This window comes from Peromyscus maniculatus, chromosome 7 (assembly GCF_049852395.1).
Source record: "Peromyscus maniculatus bairdii isolate BWxNUB_F1_BW_parent chromosome 7, HU_Pman_BW_mat_3.1, whole genome shotgun sequence".
Lineage (NCBI taxonomy): Eukaryota > Metazoa > Chordata > Mammalia > Rodentia > Cricetidae > Peromyscus > Peromyscus maniculatus.
Window position 1 is genome coordinate 16,924,192 of NC_134858.1, and position 11,820 is coordinate 16,936,011.

The 11,820-nt window shown below is 52.9% G+C and overlaps 2 protein-coding genes across 2 annotated transcripts; both read right to left on the minus strand.

The window, feature by feature from the left end:
• Nucleotides 1–573: 573 nt before the first annotated feature.
• On the minus strand, nt 574–6,082 carry Zglp1 (zinc finger GATA like protein 1). Its single transcript, XM_006987024.4, has 5 exons — nt 5,635–6,082; nt 4,702–5,055; nt 1,654–1,736; nt 1,202–1,295; nt 574–1,026 (listed from the first exon to the last, which is right to left on the minus strand). The coding sequence occupies exons 1-5, from the start codon at nt 5,775–5,777 to the stop codon at nt 897–899; spliced, it is 804 nt and encodes a 267-aa protein (XP_006987086.1). The 5' UTR covers nt 5,778–6,082; the 3' UTR covers nt 574–896.
• Nucleotides 6,083–6,209: 127 nt separating this feature from the next.
• Nucleotides 6,210–11,566, minus strand: Fdx2 (ferredoxin 2). Its single transcript, XM_006987023.4, has 5 exons — nt 11,408–11,566; nt 11,280–11,334; nt 11,083–11,189; nt 6,703–6,790; nt 6,210–6,613 (listed from the first exon to the last, which is right to left on the minus strand). Exons 1-5 carry the CDS (start codon nt 11,553–11,555, stop codon nt 6,457–6,459), a joined length of 555 nt encoding a protein of 184 aa, XP_006987085.2. The 5' UTR covers nt 11,556–11,566; the 3' UTR covers nt 6,210–6,456.
• Between the last annotated feature and the right edge of the window lie 254 nt (nt 11,567–11,820).

Consider the following 11,820-nt stretch of genomic DNA (forward strand, 5'->3'; position numbering starts at 1 on the left):
TCTCTGTGTAGCTTTGGTGCCTGCCCTGGATCTCACTCTAGACCAGGGTGGTCTCCAACTCACCGAGATCCGCCTGGCTCTGCCTCCTGAGTGCTGGAATTAAAGGCGTGCGCCACCACCGCCGGCTCTGGCTCCTTCTCCTCCTCTTCTTTTTTTTTTTGGTTTTTCGAGACAGGGTTTCTCTGTGTAGCTTTGCGCCTTTCCTGGAACTCACCTGGTAGCCCAGGCTGGCCTCAAACTCACAGAGATCCGCCTGCCTCTGCCTCCTGAGTGTTGGGATTAAAGGTGTGTGCCACCACCGGCTGGCTACAATCCATGTTTTTTACCACCCCAAAGAAGAAACACCCCTTCCCTTCCCAGGCCGGGGGAGATATGCGAGGATGCATAGCGTGGAACCCAGAGCTCTGAGTAGCTCAGCCTTCAGCATGGTGTTACAGAAAGAGAACTGCCTCAGGTTGCTCAGACAGCCCCGCAGGTAAAGATGTTTGCAGCCAAACCTGACAACCCCAGTTCAGTTCCCAAAATCCACATGGCTTTGAGAGGTGAGAATCAACTCCTGAAAACTGTCCTGTTTTCTGAGACGATACCATGCCCCAATGCACACACATACACAGAAATAAGTGTAAAAGAAAATCTAAAGTAAGACATAATTAAAAAATAATCATTTCTGAAATGATTTTCTTTTATTTGGGGTTCAGCCAAGACTGAGTGGGGAAGGGGGAAGCCAGAGAGAGGGTGACCCCACAGGTGGACTCTGGACCTGAGGCCTGACTCTCTAACTGGGATTGCTGCCAGCAAGGCAGGCTGGGTGTTTGTTTCTTCCAAGGTGCTCTACTCGCTACCTATTCTCCTCTGGAGAAACTGAGGCAAAACTGACTTGGCTAGATAAGAAGAGCTTACAGTTCCTGAGTTGGGCTTAGGTGGGAGTCCTGGGACACCCCACACCTGCCACACAGCCTCTTGGGCTGGACGCTTTTCCTCGGAACCAGCCAGCAGCTGGAGCAACGGGTGCCGTACTTCTTGTACCTGGAGATGGGAGTGAGGGAGTAGGGTGTAAGAAACCACCATTTAGGATGCAGCGGGAGCTAGAAACCGCCAGGAGGAAACCATGTTCCTCAAAGGGTGGCTGTTTCTCTTTCCCTAGCTCCCACATGAGCGGAGTCCAGTTGATTGCCCCCACCCACCCCTCTGGGCTGAGGACCTGATGCCACAAGCATTGCAGAGAGGAGTCCCATCTTCAGCATCTCTCCAGAGCGGAGTCCTCTGGGTCCTACAAGAAGCACAGCGCCGAGGCCCTGGGGAGTCAGAAGTCAAAAGGCACAGGTCAAAGGCCAGAAGCCAATTTCAGAGGCCTGTGTGTGTGTGTGTGTGGGGGGGGAGTCCAGGGGATGGTGTCTGTTCAGGCTTCAGTAGCTCAGGGTCTGTCTTGGGTACTGGCAGGCAGAGACGGGAGAGCTGGGCACTGGGACAGATGGTGAGTCAGATGGTGAGTCTCTGCTGAGGAGGAAGCTGGGGGTGGGGTGACTCAGTCGGGGGGGCTCTTCTGAGCAGGTCTAAATGGGGAATTGGGATGAAGAAGGGGGCATGGAGAAAGACAGAGGATGTGAAAATGGCACCCTCAAGATAGTCCTAGCTCACGTGTCTCTATCTCACCGAGGGCCTCGTTGCCTCCTGGACTGACAAGGGCCTTGGAAGGGCTTGCAGGGGGCCTCTGTAAACAACTTCTGCCAGGCAAGCTGCAAAAAGGACAAGACGTGGCATTGGGGGGTCTGGAAGGTGGTCCCCAAAATGACTACTTCCCAGGGCCTCACAAGCCCAAGCAAATGTCACCATTGACTGTTTCTAGCCTTCTCTGCCTTCTCTTAAAATCAAAGAATTTTATATACTTATTTATACATATATTAAATCATAATAAAATAAATGTAAGAGTAAAGTAACATTGTCACAGGAAAAATAAAAATTAACTAATCCCCCCCCCCCCAAAGACAGGGTTTCTTTGTATAACTGACCTGGCTGTCCTGGGGCTTGTAGACCAGGCTGGCCTGGAACTCACAGAGATCCACCTGCCTCTGCCTCCCAAGTGCAGGGATTAAAGGTGTGCACCACTACCACCCGGCCTCTCTTTACTTTTGAGACAAGGTCTTAGTAGGTTGCCCTGCGTCGGCCTCCAGTGTGGCTCTGACAGCAGGCCTGCACGGTCTCTTGATTTTCTTGCTGTTAAAACAGGTTCTCCCCATGGGAGGCCTTGCCTTCTTGTGGGGAGAGTGGGGGGCGGGAGGAGGGAACAGGGGGATCTTTGATCGGTCTCTCTCTATAGCCAAGGCTGGCCTCCTGAGGACTGGGGCTGCAGGTGTGTGGCATCAGGCCTGGCTGGAGAGAAAGGCCTCTTGTGTACCCAGGGTTCTGTGCGTGCCAGGCAAGCACTCTACCCACTGGGCCACGGCCCCAAACTAAGATTCATTATCAAGGTTAACAGGCACCCCTCAGGAGACGTCTGATGTCAGAGTCTAGGCTTTGTATCCCACTAGCAGCAATACAATAATGAATACTGTATTAGTCAGGTGTGTTACGTTCCTGTAATTCCAGTCTTAAGGGGCTGAGGATGCAGGATGGTGGAATTCTGGGCCAGCCTAGTCTATATGAGATCTTGTCTCAAAAATTAAAGGAAAAAAAAAAACCAAGTAATTGAATAAAAATTAGCTGGATGTGGTGGTGCACACAGATAGTCCCAGCTCTACAGTAGTGGCTGCAGGATTAGAAGTTCGCCGGGCGGTGGTGGCGCACGCCTTTAATCCCAGCACTTGGGAGGCAGAGCCAGGTGGATCTCTGTGAGTTCGAGGCCAGCCTGGGCTACCAAGTGAGTTCCAGGAGAGGCACAAAGCTACACAGAGAAACCCTGTCTCGAAAAACCAAAAAAAAAAAAAAAAAAAAGAAGTTCAAGGCCAGCCGGGCTGTGGTGGCCCACGCCTTTAATTCCAGCACTCAGGAGGCAGAGGCAGGCGGATCTCTGTGAGTTCGAGACCAACCTGGGCTACAGAGTGAGTTCCAGGAAAGGCGCAAAGCTACACAGAGAAACCCTGTCTTGAAAAACCAAAAAAAAAAAAAAAAAAAAAAAAAAAAAGTTCAAGGCCAGCCCAGGCTATGTGAAATCAGAAATGAAAACAGAATCTGACAGGGCCTTTGTGAAGGAACTCAGTAGGTAAAGGGACTTGCTGCCCGGCCTGATAACCTGCTTGAACCTTGGAACACACACAATGGCAAGAACCAATTCCTGCAAGTTATCTTCCGACTTACACACACAAACACACACATGTCATGGCACATGTGTACCCCCTAAATAAATAAATGTAATAAAAATAAAATTTTTGCATGAGAATGTGTGGGTAGGTTTTAAGCAAGCACAAACAATAAGCCTTTTTTAGTCTTTTTTTTTTTTTTTTTTTCTTCGAGACAGGGTTTCTTTCTCTGTAGCTTTGGTACCTGTCCTGGATCTCACTCTGTAGCCCAGGCTGGCCTCGAACTCACAGAGATCCGCCTGGCTCTGCCTCCAGAGTTCTGGCATTAAAGGTATGTGCTACCACAACCTGGCACCTTTTTTAGTCTTTATTGTGTGTGTACGTGTGTGTGTGTGTGTGTGTGTGTGTGTGTGCGCGCGCGCACACGTCCGTACCGTAGTGTAAGTCAGTGTGTGTGTGTACGTGTGTGTGTGTGTGTGTGTGTGTGTGTGTGTGTGTGTGTCCGTCCGTCCGTGCCGTAGTGTAAGTCAGTGTGTGTGTGAATGGAGGTCAGGGGACAGCTGTTGGGAGTCAGCTCTCTTCTTCTTCCACATTGGTCCTAGGGATGGGAGTCGGGATGGAAGTCAGGCCGTCAGGCTTGGCTACAGGCCTCTTTGCCCACAGAGCCATCCACTAGCCTGGTTCTGTGTATTTTTTAAGCTGGATCTTCAGCCCAGGCTAACTCTAGCTTCCAACTCAAGATCCTCTGACTTCAGCATCTTGGGTGCTAGGATTACAAACTTTTCTGTTTGGGGTGTGTTTTTATTTTTAAAGTGGTTTGTTTTTCCAGACAGGGTTTTTCTGTGGAGCCCAGGCTGTCCTGAAACTCTTTTTGTAGACCAGGTTGGCCTCGAACTCAGAGATCTGTTTGCCTCTGCCTCCCGAGTGTTGGGATTAAAGGCTATTTTTAATTTTTCCCCCCTTTCTTTACTTGAGGCTTGCTTGCATGAGTTACATGCACCAAATGTGGGCAGGAGCCCAGGGAGGCAGAGTCCACTAGAACAGGAGCTGCACGCAGCTATGAGCCTTAAAGAGGGTGCTAGGGACGGAACCGAGGTCCACCATCTCTGCAAGAGCAGTCAGCAACTCTGAATTGCGGAGCTCTCTCTCCAGGCCCAAGGTGTTTTGTTTTGTTTTCTGAGCCAGGGTCTAGCTCTGTAGCCAGGCTTGTCTTAAATGTGCTTCCCTTCTTTCCCAACATGCCCCTTTATACATGCCTCCCAGCCTTTCTCATTCTGTCTGGAGACAGTCTCATTAAATTGCACAAGCTGACCTTGAACTACTCTGTAGCTCAGGTTGGCTTTGAACTTTCCATGTCCTTCCTCAGTCTCCCAAGTAGCTTAGATGACAGGCCTCCACCACCAGCCCCGGCCTGTAAGTGTGCTGTTATTATACTTAGGCATACATTATGGCCGAGAGTCCCTACCTGTAGGTGGGTACAATCTGGAGGCTAGAGTCCGGCTGTATCTGAAACTCCAGGGTCACCCCCTTGAACCTGGGGTCCACTTTCTCAATACCCATTTGGGGGTTCAGCTGCTTCCGTGGTCTTCTCTGGAGTGAGGCCGGGGAAGCAGCGCTGGAAGGTTCCGGGTTGGGGCATTGTGTGCTCTTGGGATTTCTGACCATATTTAGGGGGTCTGACATCCCTATGACCATCAGCTCCCAGCACGGCCCCAGGGCCTGGGTGGCTGGCGAAGGGGACCCCGGTGGCCCGTTTTCTTTCTCTTGGAGGTAAGGCAATGCTGTGCTGACTGAGTCCTGGCACGAAGGCCACAGGGACCTGGGGGATAAGAAGCGGTAAGGCGTGGCCACCCCTTTCCTGGGGGCTTGGATTTGATAGGTATGGGGGGGGTGGAGCGCCCAGCTGGGGCCTCTCCTTTGGTAACCGTGTGCTCCACCTGGAGCCACAATCTTGGGTTATTAGGTTTAAAAGTTGCAAAATAATTGTTAGCAGAGACTGAATACTCCCGTGGCTGGCTATCAGCTACCATCAGCCACCCCCATCACTAACAAAGCAGGAGCCCCCCATCACTAACAAAGCCGGGACCCACCCTAGGCAATCTGCTCAATGCCGGCAGCTGTCGGTAGCAGCCATCAATCACCCATCGACTGTTGTAGGTTACCCTCATCACCCCACGGATGACTCTTCATTGGCACCTCCTGGGGTCACACAGCCACAGCGGGGTGGGTGGGGTGGAAATCACCTGTCCCTCTCTCCATCTAGGGGCTAAAACTTGTTCCGTGCCAGTAACTAAGGGCGGGGGGAGGCTCGGAAGCCGGGGATCATGACCCCCCTCAATCTCTGGGCCTGGTGAGGCATTAGTTGGGATGAGCGGTGGAGGAGTCTCGCCCCACGCACCTGCCATTGGGAGTGAGGCATCTCAGGGCTCCAGGCTCCCGCGCGGGGGGTCGGCCCTTACGGAGCGACTCGGTGTCCAGACAAGGTGGCGCCAGAAGCTCCTGCCGGCGGCGCGTCAAGTCACGGGCTGGCGCCGCCGCCATGCCCACTGTGGGACCCGCAGCCAAATCTCTCTGCCCCGCTCCCCCTAGGGATAAACCCGAGTATGAGGGGGGTGATGACGATGGGCGCCACCTGGGCGGAGCCGGCCGGCCGGCGCGGGTCACGTGGGGGCGCTGTTTGCACCTGGGAGCACTTTTTGCAGTGGCTGCTAGGAGCCTCAGCTGTGTGGCTCGTGATCAGGAAGGTCCCCCTGGGTGGCCCCCTCTTTGCTATCTTCTGATCGCTCAGCACCGCCTTGAAGGTCAAGGGGCGCTGTGGATCCCTTCTCTGCGGCTGGGGCGGAGCCTGGCCACGCAGGCGCATCCCCAGGAAGGACGGTATCGCGGGTGCTGTCACGGGGTGCAGGCACACCCAGGCCCCTGCACTCATAGCTGGACGGACCAGGCCCCCCAAGACACGAAACATGCCGCAGATGTGCATGACTTTTTATTGCAGCTCTGGTTTGAGTCCATCCCTCATTTATAGTTCGATTCTCCCTGGTGGACTGACACACCCAAGATGGAGACCCATTCCCCCTCAGGGCCCAGACAATGGCTGTCGCCAGCAGCGGCTCTGGTCTCACACTGTGCTTCCAACTTCTCTTTCCCTGCCAGTCCGTGCTCGGGGGCCGGAAGCATGGCTTTTCAGTTCAGTGGTCCTGGTTGGTCCAGTGGCCTCATCTCAGTGAGGCTTGGGGATGTGGCCATCCACGTAGAAGTTCCTGGTGACCTTGGGAAGAGCAAACTCCACTCCTTCCAGCTCAGGGGTCAGCACAATCTGGCAGCCCAGTCTCGAGTTCTCCTGGAGCAGCGGGGCCATGTCCAACATGTCGTCCTCCCTGGGACAAAGGGCAGTGGTCAGGATGCTGTGGGACCTAAGGTAGCTGGAGTCAGATGCCCGCAGTGTAGCTGGGGGCTGCCCACTCACCTCTCCTCAGGAGGAGGCAGGAGATCCAGGTGGGCCTCACTCACGTACACATGGCAGGTGGAGCATGCCAGGGAGGCTTCGCAGGCCCCTGGGGACAGGAAGGGAGAGGGACAGCCTTAATGAGGAGCAAGCTCCACCTCAGCTCCCTAGCCCCACCCTTCTCAGAGCTGAGAAGATTTCTAAGTGGTCTGTCTGTAGGCTTGTTTGTTTGAGCAGTCTCATGTAGCCCAGGCTAGCCTTAAACTCACTATGTAGCCAAGGATGACCTGAGACTGGCTCTCCTGCCACCACCTCCCACGTGGTGTAATGACAGTTGTGAACCATTGTGCCACACTGACTCTCACTACACCAACCCCCCCACCCCAGGCTTCGCACTCCGGGACCAGGGCCTAGCATGCTCTCTACTCTGCTGAGCTGCATTCATTCAAGGCTGCAACTCAAGCGTTCCCCAACCCCACCTGCCTTTCGTCACTTTCTTGTGGCATTTATCACCATGAAACTTTAAAAAGGGTATTAGGGACTGATTCCAGGATCCTGAACAACCAAGAGTGGTCCACACTGTTACACCCGTCTTTTAAAACCCTTTCTAAGCCGGGTGATGTCTTTAATTCCAGCACCTGTCTCGAAAACCCAAACCAACCAACAAAAGCCCTCACTAAACACATCTTGTCACTGCGCTGTGCTGGGCTGGGGGCACTTGCACAGAACCCCCCCACAGCAGCAGAGGGCAGGCAGCTCTGGGGAGCTGGTCTCTCCACCCGCCTTTACCTGGTCCCGAGGGATGAAAAGGTCACCAGGCTTCTGCTTCGAGTGCCTTGACCCACTGAACCCCCTCCGCATCCTCCCAAATGTGTAGTTTTTGGGACAGAGACTCTTGGTAAGTTATCCAGGCTGGGTCTGCATCTAAACAGGCACTGAACTTCCCTTTTTTAGGGGTGGGGGAGGTTTTTTTTTTTTTTGAGACAGGGTTTCTCTGTGTAGCCTTGGCTGTCCTGGAACTTGCTCTGTAGACCAGGCTGGCCTCGAACTTAGAGATCTGCCTGGCTCTGCCTCCAAGTGCTGAGGGGACTAAAGGCGTGCGCCACCACACCCAGCCCTTGAAAGCTTTTTAAACATTTCTTTGTGTGTGAGGATGTGTGGGAACGTGCACACCACAGTCCACAGAGAAAGGTCACAGGACAGCTTGAGTTGTTCTAGGGACTGAATTCAGGCCAAGGCTTGATGGCAATGAGCCATGGTGCCAGCCCAGATCCTGAGCTTTCCACTCTCCTAGTTCAGCATCCCAAGCAGCTAGGATTAAAGGCCCGAGCCACCAGGTCTCACTTGTCTTGTTTACACTGGGTCTGTGTTGTCCAGGTTGGTCTTGAACTCCTAGACCCAAGTGGTCCTGATGCTCAGCTTCTGAAGCAGTGGAGACCACAGGGATGCCCACCACTGCCCAGGAAATCTATAGCCACCTTTTTATCCTAGGGTTGGCCAGCGGTCTGTGTATCTACCCCATCTCTACCAAGTATTAAATATGTTCATTCTCAAAGCAAGCAGTTGAGAGCAAGGCTAAACCACCCTTTTATAAAGAAGAAACCACAGTCTCAGGAGTGGCTTCGAGCTCACACAGCTGGAGAGGCACCAGAGACATGCATGGCCTCCTTGCTTCTCGAAACTGTTCCAAATTCTGTTCTGCACAGCAGCTGCTGAACTCATCATCCACTCACAACATCTTTATCCATTTTTACTGGTTTCTGGTTTGTTTTGAGAAAAAGTCTCACTGTGTAGCCCTAGCTGTCCTGGAACTTGCTATGTAGCCCAGGCTGGCCTCAAATCACAGAGACCCACCTGCCTCTCCTGCCAAGTGCTGGGATCTAAGGTGTGTGCCACTGAGCAGCCACGTGTGCCAACTTTAGATTAAGAGCTTTAGTCAGGCCCCCTATTCCATTAACCCAGCACAAACCCTTCCAACTGGTCTGTCAATGAAAACCTAACGGTTTCTTTATTCCTGGACTTACAGTTCCTGTTAGGCTCAGGCTGGTATGGAGGACCTGCCACTTTGGTACACACAGTAGACAGCATTCACACAAGGACTCTCGTCAATTTGTTTGTTTGTTTGTTTGTTTTCGAGGCAGGGTCTCTCTGTGTAACTTTTGACTTTGTAGACCATGCTGGACTTGAATTCACGAAGAGTCACCTGGCTCTGCTCCCAAGTGCTGGGATTAAAGGTCTCATCATTTTTTTTTTTTTAGGTCTCATCATTTTTTGAGACATAATTTTTCATAATTTGTCTTTTTAAATTTCATTATTTTTGAGATGGGGACTCTTGCTAAGTTATCCAGGCTGGGTATGAATCTAAACAGACATTGTCCTTGTTCTGTTTGTTTGTTTGTTTGTTTGTTTGCTTTTTTGAGAGAGGATCTCACTATATAGCTCTGGCTGTTCTGGAACTCACTATGTAGACCAGGCCGACCTTGAATTCAAAGATCTGCCTGCCTCTGCCTCCTGAGCACTGGGATTAAAAGCATGTCACTATACCAAGCTTCCTTTTCTTTAAAAAAATCCCTCGCTTGCCTGGAATGCACTCATTGGGTAAAGGGATTACTACCAGCCTAAGGACCTGAGTTCAGTCCCTAGCAAAACCATATGGAAGGAGTGAAGGAGTCCCTCAAGTTGTCCTTTAACCTCTAGAGAGTCACACTCGTGCACACTAAATAAACACAATAAAGAAAATACCCACTGAAATTCGCAAAAGAGCAGCATGAGAGGATTACAATGCCCCATGTTTGAATCACTTTTTGCCACGTGTCTCTGGCTTCTGAATCCCACCTACCATTACACGGTACAGTTTTCTTCTCTGCAAGGGAGAATTATTGCCTTATCTACTCACAAAGCTGCCACAGGGAACTTGCACTCAACACACACCGAGGACCACAGGAGGCCACAGGTGATGTGATGAGGCTCCCTGTGGGGCAGATGGCAGAGAGCAAATGAAACACAGGCTCCGTGAGACCATTGACACACGGACAGACCGGGGCTTAAGCTGGGGTGAGAGAAAGCCAGACAGTCAGGTCTGAAGAAAGAGGAGCCAAGCAAGATGCTGGGAAAACACTGACACGGAGAACACTAAGCTCAAAGGGAGGTTTGGGAATGATAGTCCTGAGCTCTGCAGCCTGAAGAACAGCAAGAGAGCCATGCGGGGCAGAGCAGAGGGACAGGCCACACACCTATGATTCCAGCACTGAAGGGCAGAGCTCTGTCAGTCGGACCTGCACAGAGATCCCGTCTCAATACCTACCACCTCTCCCCAAAAGGCAGGCAGTGGCTGGGGTAGAGAATGCCAGGGTCAACAGCAAGAATCCACAAGCTACAAGAGAACCAATATTCCAGGAGCTCCCAGACTCTTAGTTAAGTGTTAAATTTTTAATTTTAAGTGTTTATTTGTATGTCTGTGTGTTGTGCATGAGAGTGCAGTGCCCACGGAGGTCAGGTGAGGGTGTGAGCCCTCGGAGCTATTGTTATAGGAGGTTGTGGACTGCCTGGCATAGAGCAGGTGGGAGGAACAGAGGTCTTCTGCAAGAGCCATATGCACTCCTCAGCACTGGGCAACCTCTCCAGTTCCATGATTTTCTCCATTTAAAAATGTATTATCACTGTATACATGATGTGCGTGTACCTGCCACAGCCTTTAAGAGGAGACAGCTTCTCTCGTACCTTTATGTGGTCTCAGGGAACTGAACTCTGGTTGGCAAGCTTGTGTAGAAGCCATCCTGCCAGCTCAAACACAGAGGTGGCTGGACAGTGGAGACAGTCTGTAATCCCAGAACTGAGAAAGCTGAGGCAGGAAGATGATCCAGTGGGTTTAAGGCTAAGTCACAGAGACTCTGTCTTAACCTTCTCAGCACCCAAGAGGCAGAGGCAAGAGGATCACTACAGTGAGTTTGGCCTGGCTACGTAGCTAGCAAGTTTCAGAACAGCCTGAGTTACATAGTTTATCTCAGTTCTTCCCACCTCCCACCCATATGGTGGTATGGTAGCACACATGCTTGTAGCCTCAGTACTCAGAAGGTGGAGGCAGGAGGATCACTGTACTGGGTTCCAGGCTAGCCTGAATCACATACTTAAGGTGCTGGACAGCCTGAGTTACAGCGTGAGACTCTGATTACCGACCCACTCACACCACATCAAAACAAAAATATTGAGTATGGTGTTATGGTAGAGCACACCTGCCACACCAGCCCTCGGGAAGTGGAGGCAGGAGGGTCACAAGTTCCAAGCCATCCTCTGATAGATAGTAAGTTCGAGGCCAGCCTGGGTTATATGAGCCCCTATCTCAAAAATACAGAAAGGAATAAAAGAGAATGGCAAGGGTCTCCCCAGTTCCCTATGACCTACCTTCCAGGTCCACCCCGTGGCGCTGGGCCAGGTGAAGAACATTGTCCCCGACTCGACCCCTCACGGGGATCCGCCGACCAGAGCGGTCCACGAAGACCACGTTGACCCTGGGGACAGACAGGGTGCAGGCGCTGAGCCGAGGCGGGCTGCGGCCGGGGGGCGGGCGTGCGGGGCGGGCGTGGCGTGCGGGCACTCACGCGTCCCGGGGCAGCTCCGGGCCGTCCGCCTCGTCCTCGCCTGCGCGCCGCTCTCCTGGAAGACACAGTGCGTGAGGGGCTGCGGCCGCGCTGCCAGCCGCGGCCCTGCCCGGCCCGGCCCTAGGTACCTGTGGTCCCGAGGGTCCTGGACGTCAATGCCGCGTGCACGGCCCAGGTACCCCAGGAACCCCCGGCGGCCCGCAACAGGACCCGGGCACTCACGCCGCGGGCCAAGGAGGCGGCCATGCTAGGCCACGTGACCGGAAGGTTGAGCATGCTCAGTGGGTAGGCCGGACTACAATCGCAGTGTTTGAACGCCGTTGGATGTCAGAGGTGATGTACCAGGATCCAGCCCGACTTCCGGCCTGGCCCTGTGGCTGGACCCCGACGCGCCCCAAACCCCCGCCTTGGGCCTTATTGTATGTGTTCTGCTCTTATGTGTGAGCACCAAGTGAGTGCCTGTGGCGCCCAGAAGTCTTAGAGGCTGCGTGGGTGTTGGGAACCGAACTCTGATGCCTTTCTGAGACAGGGGAACCGAACT

Excerpts from the sequence above, each read along its gene's own strand:
- Zglp1 (XM_006987024.4), bottom strand. The coding sequence starts at position 5,777 with ATGGCGGCGGCGCCAGCCCGTGACTTGACGCGCCGCCGGCAGGAGCTT. Across the intron at positions 5,056-5,634 it reads TGCCTCACTCCCAATGGCAG|GTCCCTGTGGCCTTCGTGCC; the intron begins GTGCGTGGGGCG and ends CTTATCCCCCAG. Across the intron at positions 1,737-4,701 it reads CAGATTGTACCCACCTACAG|CTTGCCTGGCAGAAGTTGTT; the intron begins GTAGGGACTCTC and ends TCCTTTTTGCAG.
- Fdx2 (XM_006987023.4), bottom strand. The coding sequence starts at position 11,555 with ATGCTCAACCTTCCGGTCACGTGGCCTAGCATGGCCGCCTCCTTGGCC. Across the intron at positions 6,791-11,082 it reads CCACGGGGTGGACCTGGAAG|GGGCCTGCGAAGCCTCCCTG; the intron begins GTAGGTCATAGG and ends TCCTGTCCCCAG. Across the intron at positions 6,614-6,702 it reads CTGCCTCCTCCTGAGGAGAG|GGAGGACGACATGTTGGACA; the intron begins GTGAGTGGGCAG and ends CCTTTGTCCCAG.